At 44.0% G+C, this 14,953-nt stretch overlaps 1 protein-coding gene across 1 annotated transcript; it reads left to right on the forward strand.

Moving 5' to 3' along the window:
- The first annotated feature begins 6,870 nt into the window (after positions 1–6,870).
- Positions 6,871–13,757, forward strand: galr1b (galanin receptor 1b). Its single transcript, XM_041940397.1, has 4 exons — positions 6,871–6,877; positions 7,352–8,199; positions 8,833–8,898; positions 13,440–13,757. Exons 1-4 carry the CDS (start codon positions 6,871–6,873, stop codon positions 13,755–13,757), a joined length of 1,239 nt encoding a protein of 412 aa, XP_041796331.1.
- The last annotated feature ends 1,196 nt before the right edge of the window (positions 13,758–14,953 follow it).

Consider the following 14,953-nt stretch of genomic DNA (forward strand, 5'->3'; position numbering starts at 1 on the left):
TCCCACGGACCCCAAGAAGGGCGTGTACTCTACAATGCTGTTCGGCCCGTAGACCGAAACAACAGTGAGGTACCTTTACCCAAATCCCACCACATCAGCCCCTTCTGATCCCTCCTGCGGGTGATGGGCCTACTGGAGTAAATAGTCCTAATAGCCCCCTCTATTAACTTAACCACCTCTGGTTTACCTTTTCCTGATCTGCCCCTACGTGGCCTCACATACCACAACTAAAAGTGGTCTCCATTCCAGCCATCAGTTTACCCCTGATCATGCTTGATCTGATCATATACCTCACATACAAATGTGTCAATATGAATAATAATAAACATGAAACCACATAAAAAGACATTTGAAGAACTGAAAAACAAGCAGCAAAAACATCTGGCTCTTATGTGTGATTTGTAAGGCATGACAAGTTTTTGGTGGTATTTCTTTGTTTTTTTTATCAGGCTTTGTAATCTGCATGTAGGCCTTTGTTCAGGATGTGGGATATGTTCAAGGAAGTGTCATGGAGTCTGGTTCATTTCTGACTGAGTGATGATGTCTGTGGTTATTGTTGTTTAATAGTTATCTATTTGACTGAGCTTCAGTAACTAACTCATCGATGGGTGATTGTTGTGGAGGTTGGGTGCCAGGGGTGGGACGAGGGGTGTTGGATCCCTGACTGAGACGGGGACATCCTCTAAATGTCTTGGATGATGTGAAGCAGAGGGTCTGGTGAGGCTTTGTGCCTGTGCAGGCTGACCTTGGCATCTATCTGTGCATTCTTGTTTTTTTTTTTGCATTCTTGGCACGAGTTTGACGCAGGTTGGTGGCAGGCAACCAGTGATGTTTGGATGGCCCCGTCAGGCCTAAAGCATTTTTTACATGTCCAAAATGATTGAAATTGTCAACAAACTTTATCCGATGATTGAGGCATTCTAAAGTCAACCATGTATGCAGGGCAAGGAGTCTGCCGAAAGGTTCAACGCCTTACCCCAAAGTTGGAATGGGGCCTGATATGAATACAGTCAGTCAGACAATCAGTTTCTCCAGCAGCAAGTCTTTTTTCAGGACCACACAGCAAGTTTTCCTTTGTAGAATGTCAAAAGATCATGGTGAGATTTTCAGTCTTTGTCATTCTTACATGCACGGTGACAGAGTCTCCAGTGGTGAAGAGGAGGATGAAGGACAAGATCAAATCAAACAAGGATAACCCCTCTTACGTCTTGGAAGACGTTTCGCCTTGCCTCGTCGCCACCAGACTAGATAGGACAGCTCTAGTCCGAGCTGTCCTATCTAGTCTGGTGCGCATGAACTGATGGAAACGACTTCCAAGACAAACTGACGAGGTCCAGTTGCGAACGATTGAATGCCCTAAAGCGAAGAAATACCAACTTTTGCAAGCAAACTGCAATGATGGGAAACTGGTCACTGTGGTGCTATGGTCTCGTGTGTCTGTACAATCTGGTGGTTGCAGGTGCAAATAAGCAACTGAAATGCTCCATTTTGTACCTGGATCCAGGATCTGGTGGCTGAATGAGCATCCGTCACAGCTCAACACAGAGAGGGTCAGAGGGGTTATCCTTGTTTGATTTGATCTTGTCCTTCATCCTCCTCTTCACCACTGGAGATGGCCTAGAAATGCCCTAAAGCTTACAATGACCTGGATGAATGAGAATATTCACAAGCTTGGTATTTCTTCGTTCATTCAACGACAGGATGGTGCATTTTTCGTCATAAGGCCGTATTACTGTAACTGCATTTAACTGCATGTGTATGTTCTCCACTAAACCCAAAACTGTCAACAGCTGCAACTGTCGGTGGTCAATGTAGGATTATCTTGTCTCTCTTCATGTCATCTCATCTCTTGCCCTGGCCGATTTTATTGAACAGTCAATTTGAGTTTACTGAACTTATAGCACTGCTCAGAAACACAAGTTCTCCAAAACATACATCTACTAATCTACTATTACTCTACAAGGCTGTCCTGCCCCTGGCTTGACAGTTCTTTTAAAAGTGTTCTAGCACCGCCTAGTGGTGGTGTGACCTGTCTGTACAGGAAGTAGTTCTCATTTGAACTGAAAGGAGCCATTTTCTCCTCAAGCAGCAGGCACATAAATCTTATCAGCTTCCATCCTTTCATTTAATCTCGTGACAGAATCATTTGTAATTTTCTGAGGTATGTAGTTGTTTGTTGTCCCATCTGAGTCCTTCAGTTTGTTCAGTATGCCTCGTAAGATAGCATCACCCGCTCCATCCTCCTCCCTCACCTCCTGGGTCGGGGAGCTGACGTCACCTCGGCTATCTTGCGGTGTCCATTCATCCATTCATCCATCCACTTTACATATAGAGCAGGTACAGACCAAAGTCTTTATCTACAGAAACCCAACAATTCCCTCATGAGCAAGCACTTGGCGACAGTGGCGGGAAAAAACTTCCTTTTAGGAAGAAACCTCGAGCAGAACCAGGCTCTGGGTGGGCTGCCATCTGCTTTGACCGGTTGGGTGGGTGAGAGAGAGAGAGAGATGTATTAACATATTAATAGCAGATAGTATATGAACATGGTATGGCACTAATGATCTAATAATAATGGTAGCACAGCTAATAACAATAAAGGTTGCAGTGGATGTCCGGCAGGTGAACTCAGTGGTCCAGGTTCAGCCGCTCTCCATTCGGACCTGCGAGACGAGAAAGCACAAAGACTCCGGGGAAGAACCCAAGTTAGTAACATGTCTTGGTAGGAGTATACAGATGGAGAGGGAGAGAAGAACAGAGGTTTGGGTGTCATTGGAAGTCCCTCTGCAGTCTGATCCTATGGCAGCATAGCTAGGGGCTGGTCCAAGGCAAGCCTGAGCCGGCCCTAACTGTAAGATTCATGAAAAAGGAAAGTTTTAAGCCTACTCTTAAATGTAAAGGGGGTGTCTGCCTTCCGGACAATGACTGGAGATGGTTTGAGAGGAGAGGAGCGTGATATCTATATATATTCACAAGGAGAATTTGTGAAGCTGCAGTTGAGCTGCGAGCACCGGACATAGTCCAAAGTGTCAGTTTGTCTGGACTAATTTATAGAGATGAAGGAAAACCTGAAGCAAGTGTCTGTGTGACTACATGGTGAACATTACCAAGAAGATCTCAGAGCTGAACCTTTAACTCCAGCAGCGTCTCAGCTCTCTGCTGTCACATGTGAAATAATGTGAAGTGAAATTAAAGGATAACTTTCGTTTTTTACAACCTGGACTTTATTTGTAGCATTAAATACACCCATTTACTCACCCAGACAACTTTGGTGGCATTTGGAGTCGTTTTGAAGAAATTAGCCCCAGAGGAGCGGCGCGTATATCCGTATAATGAGAGTACTCGGGGCATCCATGCAGCCTCTATATAACGCATAATCTGCGGCGAAACTCATTCATATTCCAATATTTTGTTATGATATGCTGCTGCTATTCCCCTCAATACTTCTTATCACTACTGTTTGCTTTTGATATTTTATTATTATGTATATAATTTTTTACTGCTTGCTATTTCGATATTTTATTATATATAGTTTGTTCCTACAGTCACGGTACACTTAATTTTCACTGCCATTTGCTTTTGATATTCTTATTTTGATACTCATTTGCATTTGATATTCTTTTTGTGCAATACTTTTTACTACTGTTTACTATTTGGCTATTTTATTATTATTGTTTTGTATATAATCTTTTTACTGCTCGCTATTTTTATATTTTTATTATGTATAGTTTGTTCTTTATAGTCTTATTTTCACTTATTTCACTGTGTGTAATGCTGCTGCTGCACTGCAATTTCCCAGCTTGGGATAAATAAAGTCTATCTATCTATCTATCTGTCTGTCTATCTGTCTGTCTGTCTGTCTGTCTGTCTGTCTGTCTGTTGGCTACGAATACGCAATAACGAACCATAGCTGTGCCAAAATACAGCTAAACTAGCCGAATAGAATAGCACCAGCATATCATAACAAAATATTATGCGTTATATAGAGGCTGCATGGATGCCCCGAGTACTCGCATTATACGGATATACGCGCCGCACCTCTTGGGCTAATTTCTTCAAAATGACTCCAAAACTTGTCTGGGTGAGTAAATGGGCGTGCTAAATGCTACAAATAAAGTCCAGGTTGTAAAAAACGAAAGTTATCCTTAAAAGCTACAGAGAAACACTGAGCATGTTCCTACTCTGCAGAAACAGCAGCTGCTCTGACACCTGAATCTGCTGCTGAGTGAAAACTCCTCCAGGTGTTTGCTGAGAGGTTTCATGACATGAAGAGTCAAAAAAAGGAACTGAACATATTTCAGCTGATGTGTCTGCCAACCTACAGAAACCACTGAGCTGCTGAGCAGCTCTGTTCCAGACCGACTCTCCCCAAGACTCAAGACTGACTGACCCAAACCTGGAAAACCATCATCATCATCATCATCATCGTCATGATCACCACTACCATCTGACATTATTTAGTATGGCTACGGTGTCGCCAGGGCAGGGCAGGTAGGCTAAGGCCACCCAATAAAATTGCTGCCCCCCTCGCCCTCTCTCCATCACCCTCATCACATATGTGTATTAAGCTTCTAAGGTGGGTCCACTGATTATGACCCTTATAAAAATTGAAATGGTCCTTGATCCTGTTACAACACTCACACACACACACACACACACGCACGCACACACACACACACACACGCACACACACACACACACACACACACAGTCATAAACATTTTATTACATCTCTGACTTCATAAATCATCAGAGAGGAAATGAACTGCAAACAGCTTGTCTGTTTACCTTCTGTTCTCTATTATACATCTGTTATTGAATGACTGTTTTTACATCTTATCTTAACTATAGCAAGCTGCTAACCGCAGTAACTATTGCAACTGTAATAACTGTAGTAATTATAGTAATTGATTGTAGTAACTGTACCAACTGCAGTGACTGTCACGACTGTAACAACTAGAGCAACTGTTATAACTATTGGAACTAACCTTAATAACTGTAATGAATATAGTAACTGTAACTGCAGTAACTATAGTAACTAATCTTAATAACTGTAGTAATTATAGTAAGTAACCTCAATAACTGTCGTGAATATAATGAGTTTCCTAACTGTAGTATAGAAGTGATACATGGGTGTCATTTGTGTTTTGCTCACTGTCACATTATTAGAGAACAGATATTTTGAAAGTCAAAGTTTTCCTTCTGTCACCGTTTTTATCTCTTTCCTTCTCTCTCTGTCCTCTGCTTGCTCACATCCGGACAGCCTCAAAAGCAACACACAGGACACACTGAGGTATGTCTCATCATATTTCCTCTCACATCAAAGCAGCAGAAGAGCCATGGGTCTTTCTTGTTTTCTTTCCTACGTGTGCACAGTTTGTTATTTTTTCTAGGTGAATATTGGGAGAGATCTGCTCTGTTTGATGTTCAGTCCACATAGTTCAAATCTGCATCTGTGTCCAATCCCAGAGCACTCAGAGGTGACACACGCTGGTTGTTACTGCTTACAGAGTGCTGCAGGTTAGGACACATATGGTCAAACAGTGGGGGGTGTAGGGAGGGAGTGATATTGAACTGACTGGATGACTGGATGACTGATGTCAGCTGTCTGATATTCACAATAATATATTACCATCCATCCAAACAGATGATTAATGAAAGGCTCTGATACAAACATGTGACTGCTGTCACTCACTGAGCGCGCTCCACAGTTACACACACCTGAACAGAAAGTGCACAGGTGCTTCCTACAAAATAAAGGCCTACTCGACAAGACGACACGAGTGTGATGTGGACACCTTTAGATAGCATAGAAACGGAAAACAAAGAACTCAGAGTTCACTTGATTCATGTTAATTTAACATGTTGAGTCAGTTGTGATTTTTTCAAATCAGGTTTTTAATTGAGAGGAAGAATAAAATGTGTCATTACATGGTATGACTTTACAGGTCTGAGAAAATATAAAGATAAATAAATCAGAAAAGAAATCCTTTGAATCCTACTAACCTCAATGCTTTAATGTATAGTATGTCTCACTTCAATGTGTCTCTGTGTTGGGTGGAATCACAGTGATTGAGGATTCCACCCACCTGTTTACTTACCTGGCACCCTTCAGTCGAGGCAGCATCCCTGCATTTGTACACACTGATGAGGCCGATGGCCTGAAAATGTTTTGTGTGTTGCCAGACAGACGACTGAAAGAACGAATGAAACCAGCTCAGTGCGACGCTCTCTTCTTTATACATGGACATCGATATTCAGGATAACGCAGCTGCTGGTCAGAGGACAGTGGCAACCGTATGAAGAAAACCTCTGAAAACGTATAAATCGTTTGTGATGATTATTCAACATATTATAGAAGAGGTCAGGCTTCTGAAAAACAATGTTTCCATGTTTATTCACACAAATACAGCAGAAAAGTGTAAGAAATTTAAGAAACAAATTCCTGAGAGTCTGTTTATGTCTGTAAATCAATATATCATCAATAATAAAAGTTTGATATCCAGAATGAGATATGTTAGAATCACCTCAGCACTGGTTTTCTCAGCTTTTCTCTACGTGGAATATGAATGAAGTTAAGTGACTGTACGGTTTATAAAACATTATCAGTATATTCACAGATCTGCAGACTCTGGAGGGTTGACATGAAATCAGCAGGAAATGTGTGTTTGATAACGGTGAGGATGTGAGCAAAGAGACGAGGTCAATAAATCTATAACTCACGTCATTTTTCAATCAAACAAATGATTGCTAAAAAGCTGCAGCTCACAGGTAACAAAGCAACATGTGGAACATCTGAGAAAAACACCCAAATACTGAGTCGTACGTCTCGTATGATCACGCTGAACTGTTTGAAACAGTATTAAACGAAAGATGACGTGTAAATCTAAACGTCTGCACCAGCTTCTGATTAGTTTTTCATGCTTTTGGCTTCACTGAATAGAGACAAGACAGATGAAAGTAGAGAGAGAGCTCAGGACCTGGACTCAAACCTGGGCTGCAGCAGAAAACTGGTCTTTGGACCAGGTGAGCTACTACTGAGTCAGCAAGTTTTCTTGCATTAAAGCAGATTTCCTTTCTGATCCACATACACAGAAACACAACACCTGCATTAAACATGCTGCCTTTGGTTGCTGTTTGTATCCTTCTGAAACGGTTTCTCAGGAGGTTTTGATTTTAATGTAAAACCGAACAATCATTTCAATTCACTGGTGAACACATGAAGTGTTTCCGTGTTCTGGTTCCTCATGGGACAAAAACTGGAGTCAATAAAGTGGTTTTACTTTGAAATCCGCTGACAGGAAACAGAACACCATGTTTAACCACCACCGTTAACTTGTCCTGTCTCAAGCAGTCCGCAGAGTCCGGACTCCGTTGCTGGACGAGCTTGATCCGGATCATGGACCTGGTTTTTCCCTCAGTCGGTCTTCTCGTGCTCCTCCTCCCTCTGCTCTAACCCGACAGCTCCCCCCGCTGAGCTCCACCATGCTGCTGCCGGGAATCGACTCCTCCGGCTGGCCTGAACTCCGGGAGTCCAACCGGTCTGAGACAGCCGGCGGCGGCGGCGCGGCGGAGGGCGACGGACCGGGGGCGGAGGCGGTGATCGTGCCGGTGGTGTTCGGGCTGATCTTCGTTGTTGGGGTGGTGGGGAACTCTCTGGTGATGGTGGTGATTGGAAAGGTGAGATACAGCAGCGGAGGGGGAGTTGGTGGGGGCGCAGGGGCAAGGCGCACTGGCAGCCCGACCAACATCTTCATCCTGAACCTGAGCGTGGCGGACCTCAGCTTTCTCCTCTTCTGCGTCCCCTTCCACGCCACCATCTACTCTCTGCCGGAGTGGGTGTTCGGAGCTTTCCTCTGTAAGTTCGGGCACTACTTCTCCACCGTCAGCATGCTGGTGAGCATCTTCACGCTGGTGGCCATGTCCGTGGACCGCTACATCGCCGTGGTCCTGTCCAGGAAGTCTCCGAGCGCCCGGAGCCGCAGGAACGCGCTGGCCGGGGTTTGCGTCATCTGGACGCTGTCTCTGCTGTGCTCGGTGCCGGTGGCCCTGCACCAGGTCCTCACCAACCACCCCACCGCCCCCAACAGCACCTTCTGCTGGGAGAAGTGGTCTGGAGTCTCCAAACAGTGCTACAAGGTGACCATCCTGCTGATTGGATACCTGCTGCCGCTGCTGCTCATCAGCTGCTGCTACACCAAGGTCAGCTGAAAAAAGTGCTCATTTAACAGGATAATGTTTGACTCCCAGCCGCTGTAAATCACAGATTAATAACAGAGCAGAGGGGCCAAAGGGCGAACACAAAGTGCCGATGCTCATAAAAACTGTGCGTAAAAACATGCGGCAGGGATAAACCGTGAGAATTCCGGTGTGAAGCTTCAAAATAAAACGCCGACAAAGTCGTTGTAGTTATAAATTCAGATTAAACAGGGTGACGGATGAAAAACGTTTTAGTTTTCACATAATAACAACACTCACCTGACAAAATGCTGAACTCTGAAGTCTGCATTTTAAAAATAAAACATTAAGTCATTCAAGAGTTGCAGAGTGAGTTTAAACAGTGTCATCAAAGATAAATTGTGCCTTTGGTCCTTTTTCCATGTGGACCTGTGTGATATAACAATGTTTGTTTATCAGAACACAACCTTTTTCCTGAGGTTGTTCTCGTTTCAGCTGAGCGAAAACTGTGGAAGCTTGACTTCCTACAGAACACTCGAATGTGTCATGAGAAATATTTTGATATTTGATGTCGTCTCCATCGTCAGTTCAGGTGGATTCAAACAGTTTTTGTCTGTTTATCGTCACTTATTTATTCCGTGTTTGTTTCTCTTCCAGGTTTTGATTCATCTTCATAAAAAGATGAAGAACATATCCAAGAAGTCTGAGCGCTCCAAAAGAAAGGTACTGTTCTTCCTTCACCTCTTCTTCCTCCTCTTCCTCCTTCCTGTGTGCACTTGAGTGAACCAGACTCTGAATACAGTCTGAACCAGTCAGTAGACTCTCAGTGTTGTCAGCTCTTCTGGTTTAAACACAGTTTATGGTTGTTATTGTTGGTTTGTGGTGATGATGGGGCAGCCGTGGCCTCGAGGTTGGAGAAGCGGATCGAACCGGCGAACGGAAGGTCGCTCACCGGACTGGCAGAAAAAATTGGGTGTGTCCATTAGCCATCTGATGTGCCCTTGAGCAAGGCACTTAACCCCCCCAATATGCTCCCCGGGCGCTTGAGTGCAGCCCTCTGCTCCTGTGCGTATCACTGCATGTTGTGTTTCAGTGAATCAGTGATGGGTTAAAAGCAGAGAGTAATTTCCCAGTTTGGGATTAGTAAAGTAAATTTAAAAAAAAGTGATGATGAAGGTGATTATGAGGAAAGTGATGATGATGATAATGAATACCTAACTTCCTCAAATGAAAACCAGTGGCCAGATAAAGGCTGGGTGTCAATTATAAGTGGGGGGAACAACGGACGATGAACTACCTGTAGCTGCTGTATTATACCATGATAAATATACCAGTAAATTTCCATCACTAATTTAGCAAATTCAGTGTCGTCATGCTATTTTCAACACCTTGTCGATCTGTAGTACTCATCAAGTGTGTAGTGCGTGTGGGTTAATGTACAACATATTTTGTAGTAACATACAGGTGCCACAAGGTGAAGAGGCTACATTTCAAGGAAGGGAACCTTGCAAGTCAAAGATGTTTCTGCCCACTGAATAGATAGAGGGTTTTTATTTTGAAAAGACAGAGGATGTGTTGAGCTTGTATTAATAGTGGAATGCAGTAACTGTAACAGGGCAAACAGGAGTGGATCAAAACCAGTTTTTGAACTGAAATATGACCAATTATACTTATCAAACAAAAGCCTGTCTAATACAAGCCAGCCTCAAATAAAGGTCTCTTACCTTCTGCAGCTGAGATAAATAAAGGCCCCAGCCAGTATTTGAGAAAATGCAGCATGATGACGATGAGGTGAAGAATATGATGATGAGGACATGATCATGGTGATAAAGATGAATATGAAGAATATAGTGATGAATATGATGGTTATGATTATGATAGGGACTCTGAGATGATGAGCTGTAATCAGACTGTAATGAGCAGCAGTGTAGCCTCCTTTAACATCGTCCAACATCCTCTCACCCGGTCTAACCTCCTCTCATCTGGTCGAACTCCTCTCACCTGGTGTAACCTCCTCTAAATTGGTCTAACCTACTCTCACCTGGTCTAACCTCCTCATAACTGGTCTAACCTCCTCATAACTGGTCTAACATCCTCTTATCTGGTCCAACATCCTCTGACCTGGTTTAACCTCCTCTCACCTGGTCTAACCTCCTCTCACCTGGTCTAACCTACTCTCACCTGGTCCAACATCCTCTGACCTGGTCTAACCTCCTCTTAACTGGTCTAACCTCCTCTAATCTGGTCCAACATCCTCTGACCTGGTCTAACCTCCTCATAACTGGTCTGACCTCCTCTTAACTGGTCTAACCTACTCTCACCTGGTCAAACATTCTCTCACCTGGTCTAACCTCCTCATAACTGGTCTAACCTCCTCTAAACTGGTCTAACCTCCTCTAATCTGGTCCAACATCCTCTGACCTGGTTTAACCTCCTCTCACCTGGTCTAACCTACTCTAATCTGGTCTAACCTACTCTCACCTGGTCCAACACCCTCTCACCTGGTCCAACATTCTCTCACCTGGTCCAACATTCTCTCACCTGGTCTAACCTCCTCATAACTAACCTCCTCTTAACTGGTCTAACCTCCTCTAACCTGGTCCAACATCCTCTCACCTGGTCTATCCTGGTTTGCTGTGTCTCTGTGCGGACTATGAACCATTTGACAGACTTTAATAGTTCCGTCCTCTGCTATCATGTGTCATATGTTCTGTTTCTCTCTGTTTCATATTTCAGGAAACTGAATCTGTGGTTTTAGTGAAGCCCGACAGGTTGAAGGAGGGCGGATGGTCGCTGATCAGGGGTGGAGGACTATTCGCGGGTTTCTATTATCCTGCTGATTGTCTGAATAATCAGAATGATCAAGTTATTATCTGTACTGTCATCATGCTGATTTTCCCCCATTCACCCTGAGAGTGACAGGAAGTCCATCAGCACTGCAATCTATTTCCTGTATATTCTTCTTCTTCTGTGAATAAATGTAGCAGTGAAGTGAGTCAGATGTAGAGCTGCTGTACCACCACGGGCCGAATCCTCTGTGCTTTGAACACTTTTTGGTATTAAATGAAATCAGAAGGTCTTCACTCCTCCAGCTCTGCTGTCCAAAAAAAAAACTTTTTTTCTAGCAATATTTTGCTGAATTGCTAGAAAGTGGATAATGAATGGATGAAACAGAGAGGGTTGGAGCTGGAGAGGCCACCGTGGTCGACAGCCGACAGTGTGCAGATGTCCTGTCACAGCAGATCACAGATCAGTTTACAGCAGAGTCTCTGCTGCTCGTCGGGTCAGTGAAGCAGGAGCAAAGGCTGCTGGGTAAATATTTAGACAGCGGGACTAAGAATAGAGGAGATTCCCTCAGACGCTCACGATTCTCGGATTCATTCATGACAAAAATAATCTGCACGAACGAGACATTTTACTATTTTCTATGAATATTTTCACTTGCTTTAATAGATTTATTACACTGATATGTTTGCAGTAAGTCTGTCTTTACGTTTATGTTGTACTGATCTGTGTTCTCTTCTTATCAACATAATGAGAAAGAATTCTTTTATTAACTGCGCCTGTAGCTGATTAGTTTTCCTCCAGTGTGGCCTCACAGTAAATCACCTGGAAGGTTTTTATGGTTGTGTTTAGACAGAGTTCTTTATTAAGCAGCTGTTACGGCCTCCACATTAACATAAGAAAGGTCGCCACGACAGGTAGATGCCAATTGACCCACAAGCTTTATTTCAACCAAATCCCAAACAAACCAAAAGAGAAACAAAAGGGGCTGGAGACCCCGGCCAAAAGGAACAAAAGAAGGGGGGGTCTCCAGCCCAAAACCAACAAAACAAACTAGCATAACAAAAATCCCAGCCCCTCAACGTGCATCGTGGGAATGAATGGGATTGGGGAAAAGGAAAAAACAAAACGGAGGAAGGAAAAACCTCCTCTCTACCTGCCAGGTGTCGTCGGCTGTGTGCCATGTGTTGTGCTGAGCCCCCCCCCTCCTCTCTCTCTCCACTCGCTTCCCCTCTTATTCCCTCCCCCTCTCTACCTGAGTGATGATCTACCTCAGGTGTGCAACAGGTAGAGGGAGGAGGACAAACCTCTGCAATGGCTGGAACTGCTTCTCTTTCATGAGGAGTTTGATGTCAGATGGTAGTGATGATGATGATGATGATGATGATGATGATGATGATGATGATGATGATGATTTCCAGGTCTGGGTCAGACAGTCTTGAGGTTCAGCTCTGAGAGGTTCTTGGTGACGTCCACCATGAAGGTCAGATCACACAGACACTTGCTGGCGCTGAGTTTCATGTCAGCTTTTCCTTCGACTATGAATTTTCCAGACAAACTGACTCTGGAACAGTTTTACTCCGTCTGCTGCTCCACAACACTAAATATTCTCCAAAGGCCTGAACAATCCTGCAAAAGGATCAATGCCTGGGACTCCCCACCAACCCGAGCAACTACTTCACAAAGTGGGAGGAAAGAATAATTTCAAGTTTCACTGAAGTTTTGTGTTTTCATGAAGAAAAGGCACTTTTCTGACACTCGTCTGTCCTGATGTGGGCGGATTAAAGCTGGTTAGTCTGACTCATCAGAGTTTAGTCACCTCTAACCTGTTTGCAGAAGTTACTTCATCATTGTGTGGTGAAGCAGTTTCCATTCTGAAGCTGACTGAAGATCAGAAAGGCATGGGGGGGGGGTTTATAGGGCGTTTACACGAAAGTATGGAGTGAGTGGGTGTGGTGTTTCTTTTCCTTTAAATTAGTTCATTGTGTAGAGGACATCAGCGGGGGGGGGGCTGTGATGTGCCACATCGACACACCAGATTTGGACAAACTGGGGAGGAAAATATTGGAATACAGTTGTCTTTTTCTTCTCCTTCACTTGTTTGTCGTATATTTGTATCTGTACAATGATATTTGTGTTCTTTCAGTTTCAGCCCAGGACTGTGAAAATGTGATGTGATGGAAAACTGGGAATGGATGATACAGATGAAATCCAGCATGTTTCCACGTTTTATTTTATGCAGATGTGGATTAACATGCTCTGTATCAAATAAACCATAAATACACAGATAGATATTGTGTGTAGCGGGGAGCATCTCTGAAGGATTTCCGGCTAATCCAGGCAGCCTCTGGGGAATATTTCTGTTGTGTTTTTTTGGACTGTCTCTGATTGATATTGAAGTAAAACACTGCTCTGGTCCTGGAACACACCTTCCTGTGGATCTACATTCAGACTGATGTTTCCTCTCTGTTCTCCTGCAGACGGCTCAGACGGTTCTCCTGGTCGTCACTGCCTTCACCATCTGCTGGTTGCCCCACCACATCATCGCCATGTGGGTGGAGTTCGGCACCTTTCCCCTGAATGACGCCTCCTTTGCCTTTCGCATTGTCTCCCACTGCCTGTCTTATGGAAACTCCTGCGTCAACCCCGTCCTCTACGCCTTCCTGTCTGAGAACTTCCGCAAGGCCTGCCGCCAGGTCTTCACCTGCCGCTTCCTGTACCCGCCGCCACCCAACAGCAAGGTGGTTCGGTTCCGCATGGAGACCTTCTCCACCACGCACTCCACCACCAACATTTGAGTGGGGGGGCATGATTAGTTAAATGATAATAACACAGCGATTTCCTCCTGTGTGGACAAGACAGAGAGCTGTGAAGGGATCACATGCTGATGGAGGAGATTTTACAGCAGGGTGTGGCTCACATGACAACAGGACAGCATGTGATTGGCCACTGACTGTGTCTGTGGACAGCCTGCAGTCATCTGGTTGTCGAAGAACCAAAAACGGAGGTTGATTAATGACAGAATCACTGACTGAACCGAAAACTGCAGGACAGATTCAGGATTTTAGAAATGTCACCTCAGAAACATCAGCTGTTTTGAGCATCTTTCAGGTTGTCTGGTGTGTTTTTAGGGCTCCAAGCAGTGATGCTCGCTGCCTGAGCCCCATTGTTTTTGTTCTCCTTACTTCTTTTCTGTCTTCTTCTTATTTTCCTCCGCTAATACTCGTCTTGTGACAATAAAAAAAAAACGAAGACGCATAGAATGACCTCAGGGTGGCGCTGTAACAGTCAAGTTTAGTTTTTATCTTGATGGTCTAGGCTGGGTTTCATAATGCTTCCATCATTTCAGTCTCTGAATTCATCTGCATCTTTGCACTGATGGTCTGCTCTAAAAATGTTTGTGACTTTGTCAATTTTCTCACAATCCTGTTTTTTAACAAGTCATTCGAAACCAGTGGGTTAATTGTCCTGAAACTGATCCAGGATCACCTGCAGACTTTCATCATTCAAAGTTGTCAAGGGAATTTCAATGCATCAGTCCATTTTGATATGATTTCTAGACCTGTGTCTACACAAACACCCTCAAACGGCGAGTGTAACCAAACTGCATATTTTCCAATACTTGGTCAAAGCTTCCCTCCACAGTCTTGGGATATTCTGCCACTAGGGGGTGCCACAAATGTTTATAGTTTATATCTTGTAATTGGCTGCATGGGTTCTTGGCGAATTTGGTTTGTACGATCCAGAGTCATGACTGATGAGTCGGCAGTGACATTCAGTTTTTTACTGTAATTTGTCCTGTATGCACATTTTGCTTCTCCGAATGTTTGATCACATTTCACCAACAGGTTTTTACACTCGAGAAAAACAAGCTGATGTGTGATTTTTCTCAGAATTGTCACCCAAACTATTACATTTTTCTGAATTTTTCAGTATTGTGGCATCCCTCTCTCTGTCTTCTGCTTGTGAAGTAGGTTTGGCATCCTCTCGAGCC

Source organism: Chelmon rostratus, chromosome 1 (assembly GCF_017976325.1).
Source record: "Chelmon rostratus isolate fCheRos1 chromosome 1, fCheRos1.pri, whole genome shotgun sequence".
Classification (NCBI taxonomy): domain Eukaryota; kingdom Metazoa; phylum Chordata; class Actinopteri; order Chaetodontiformes; family Chaetodontidae; genus Chelmon; species Chelmon rostratus.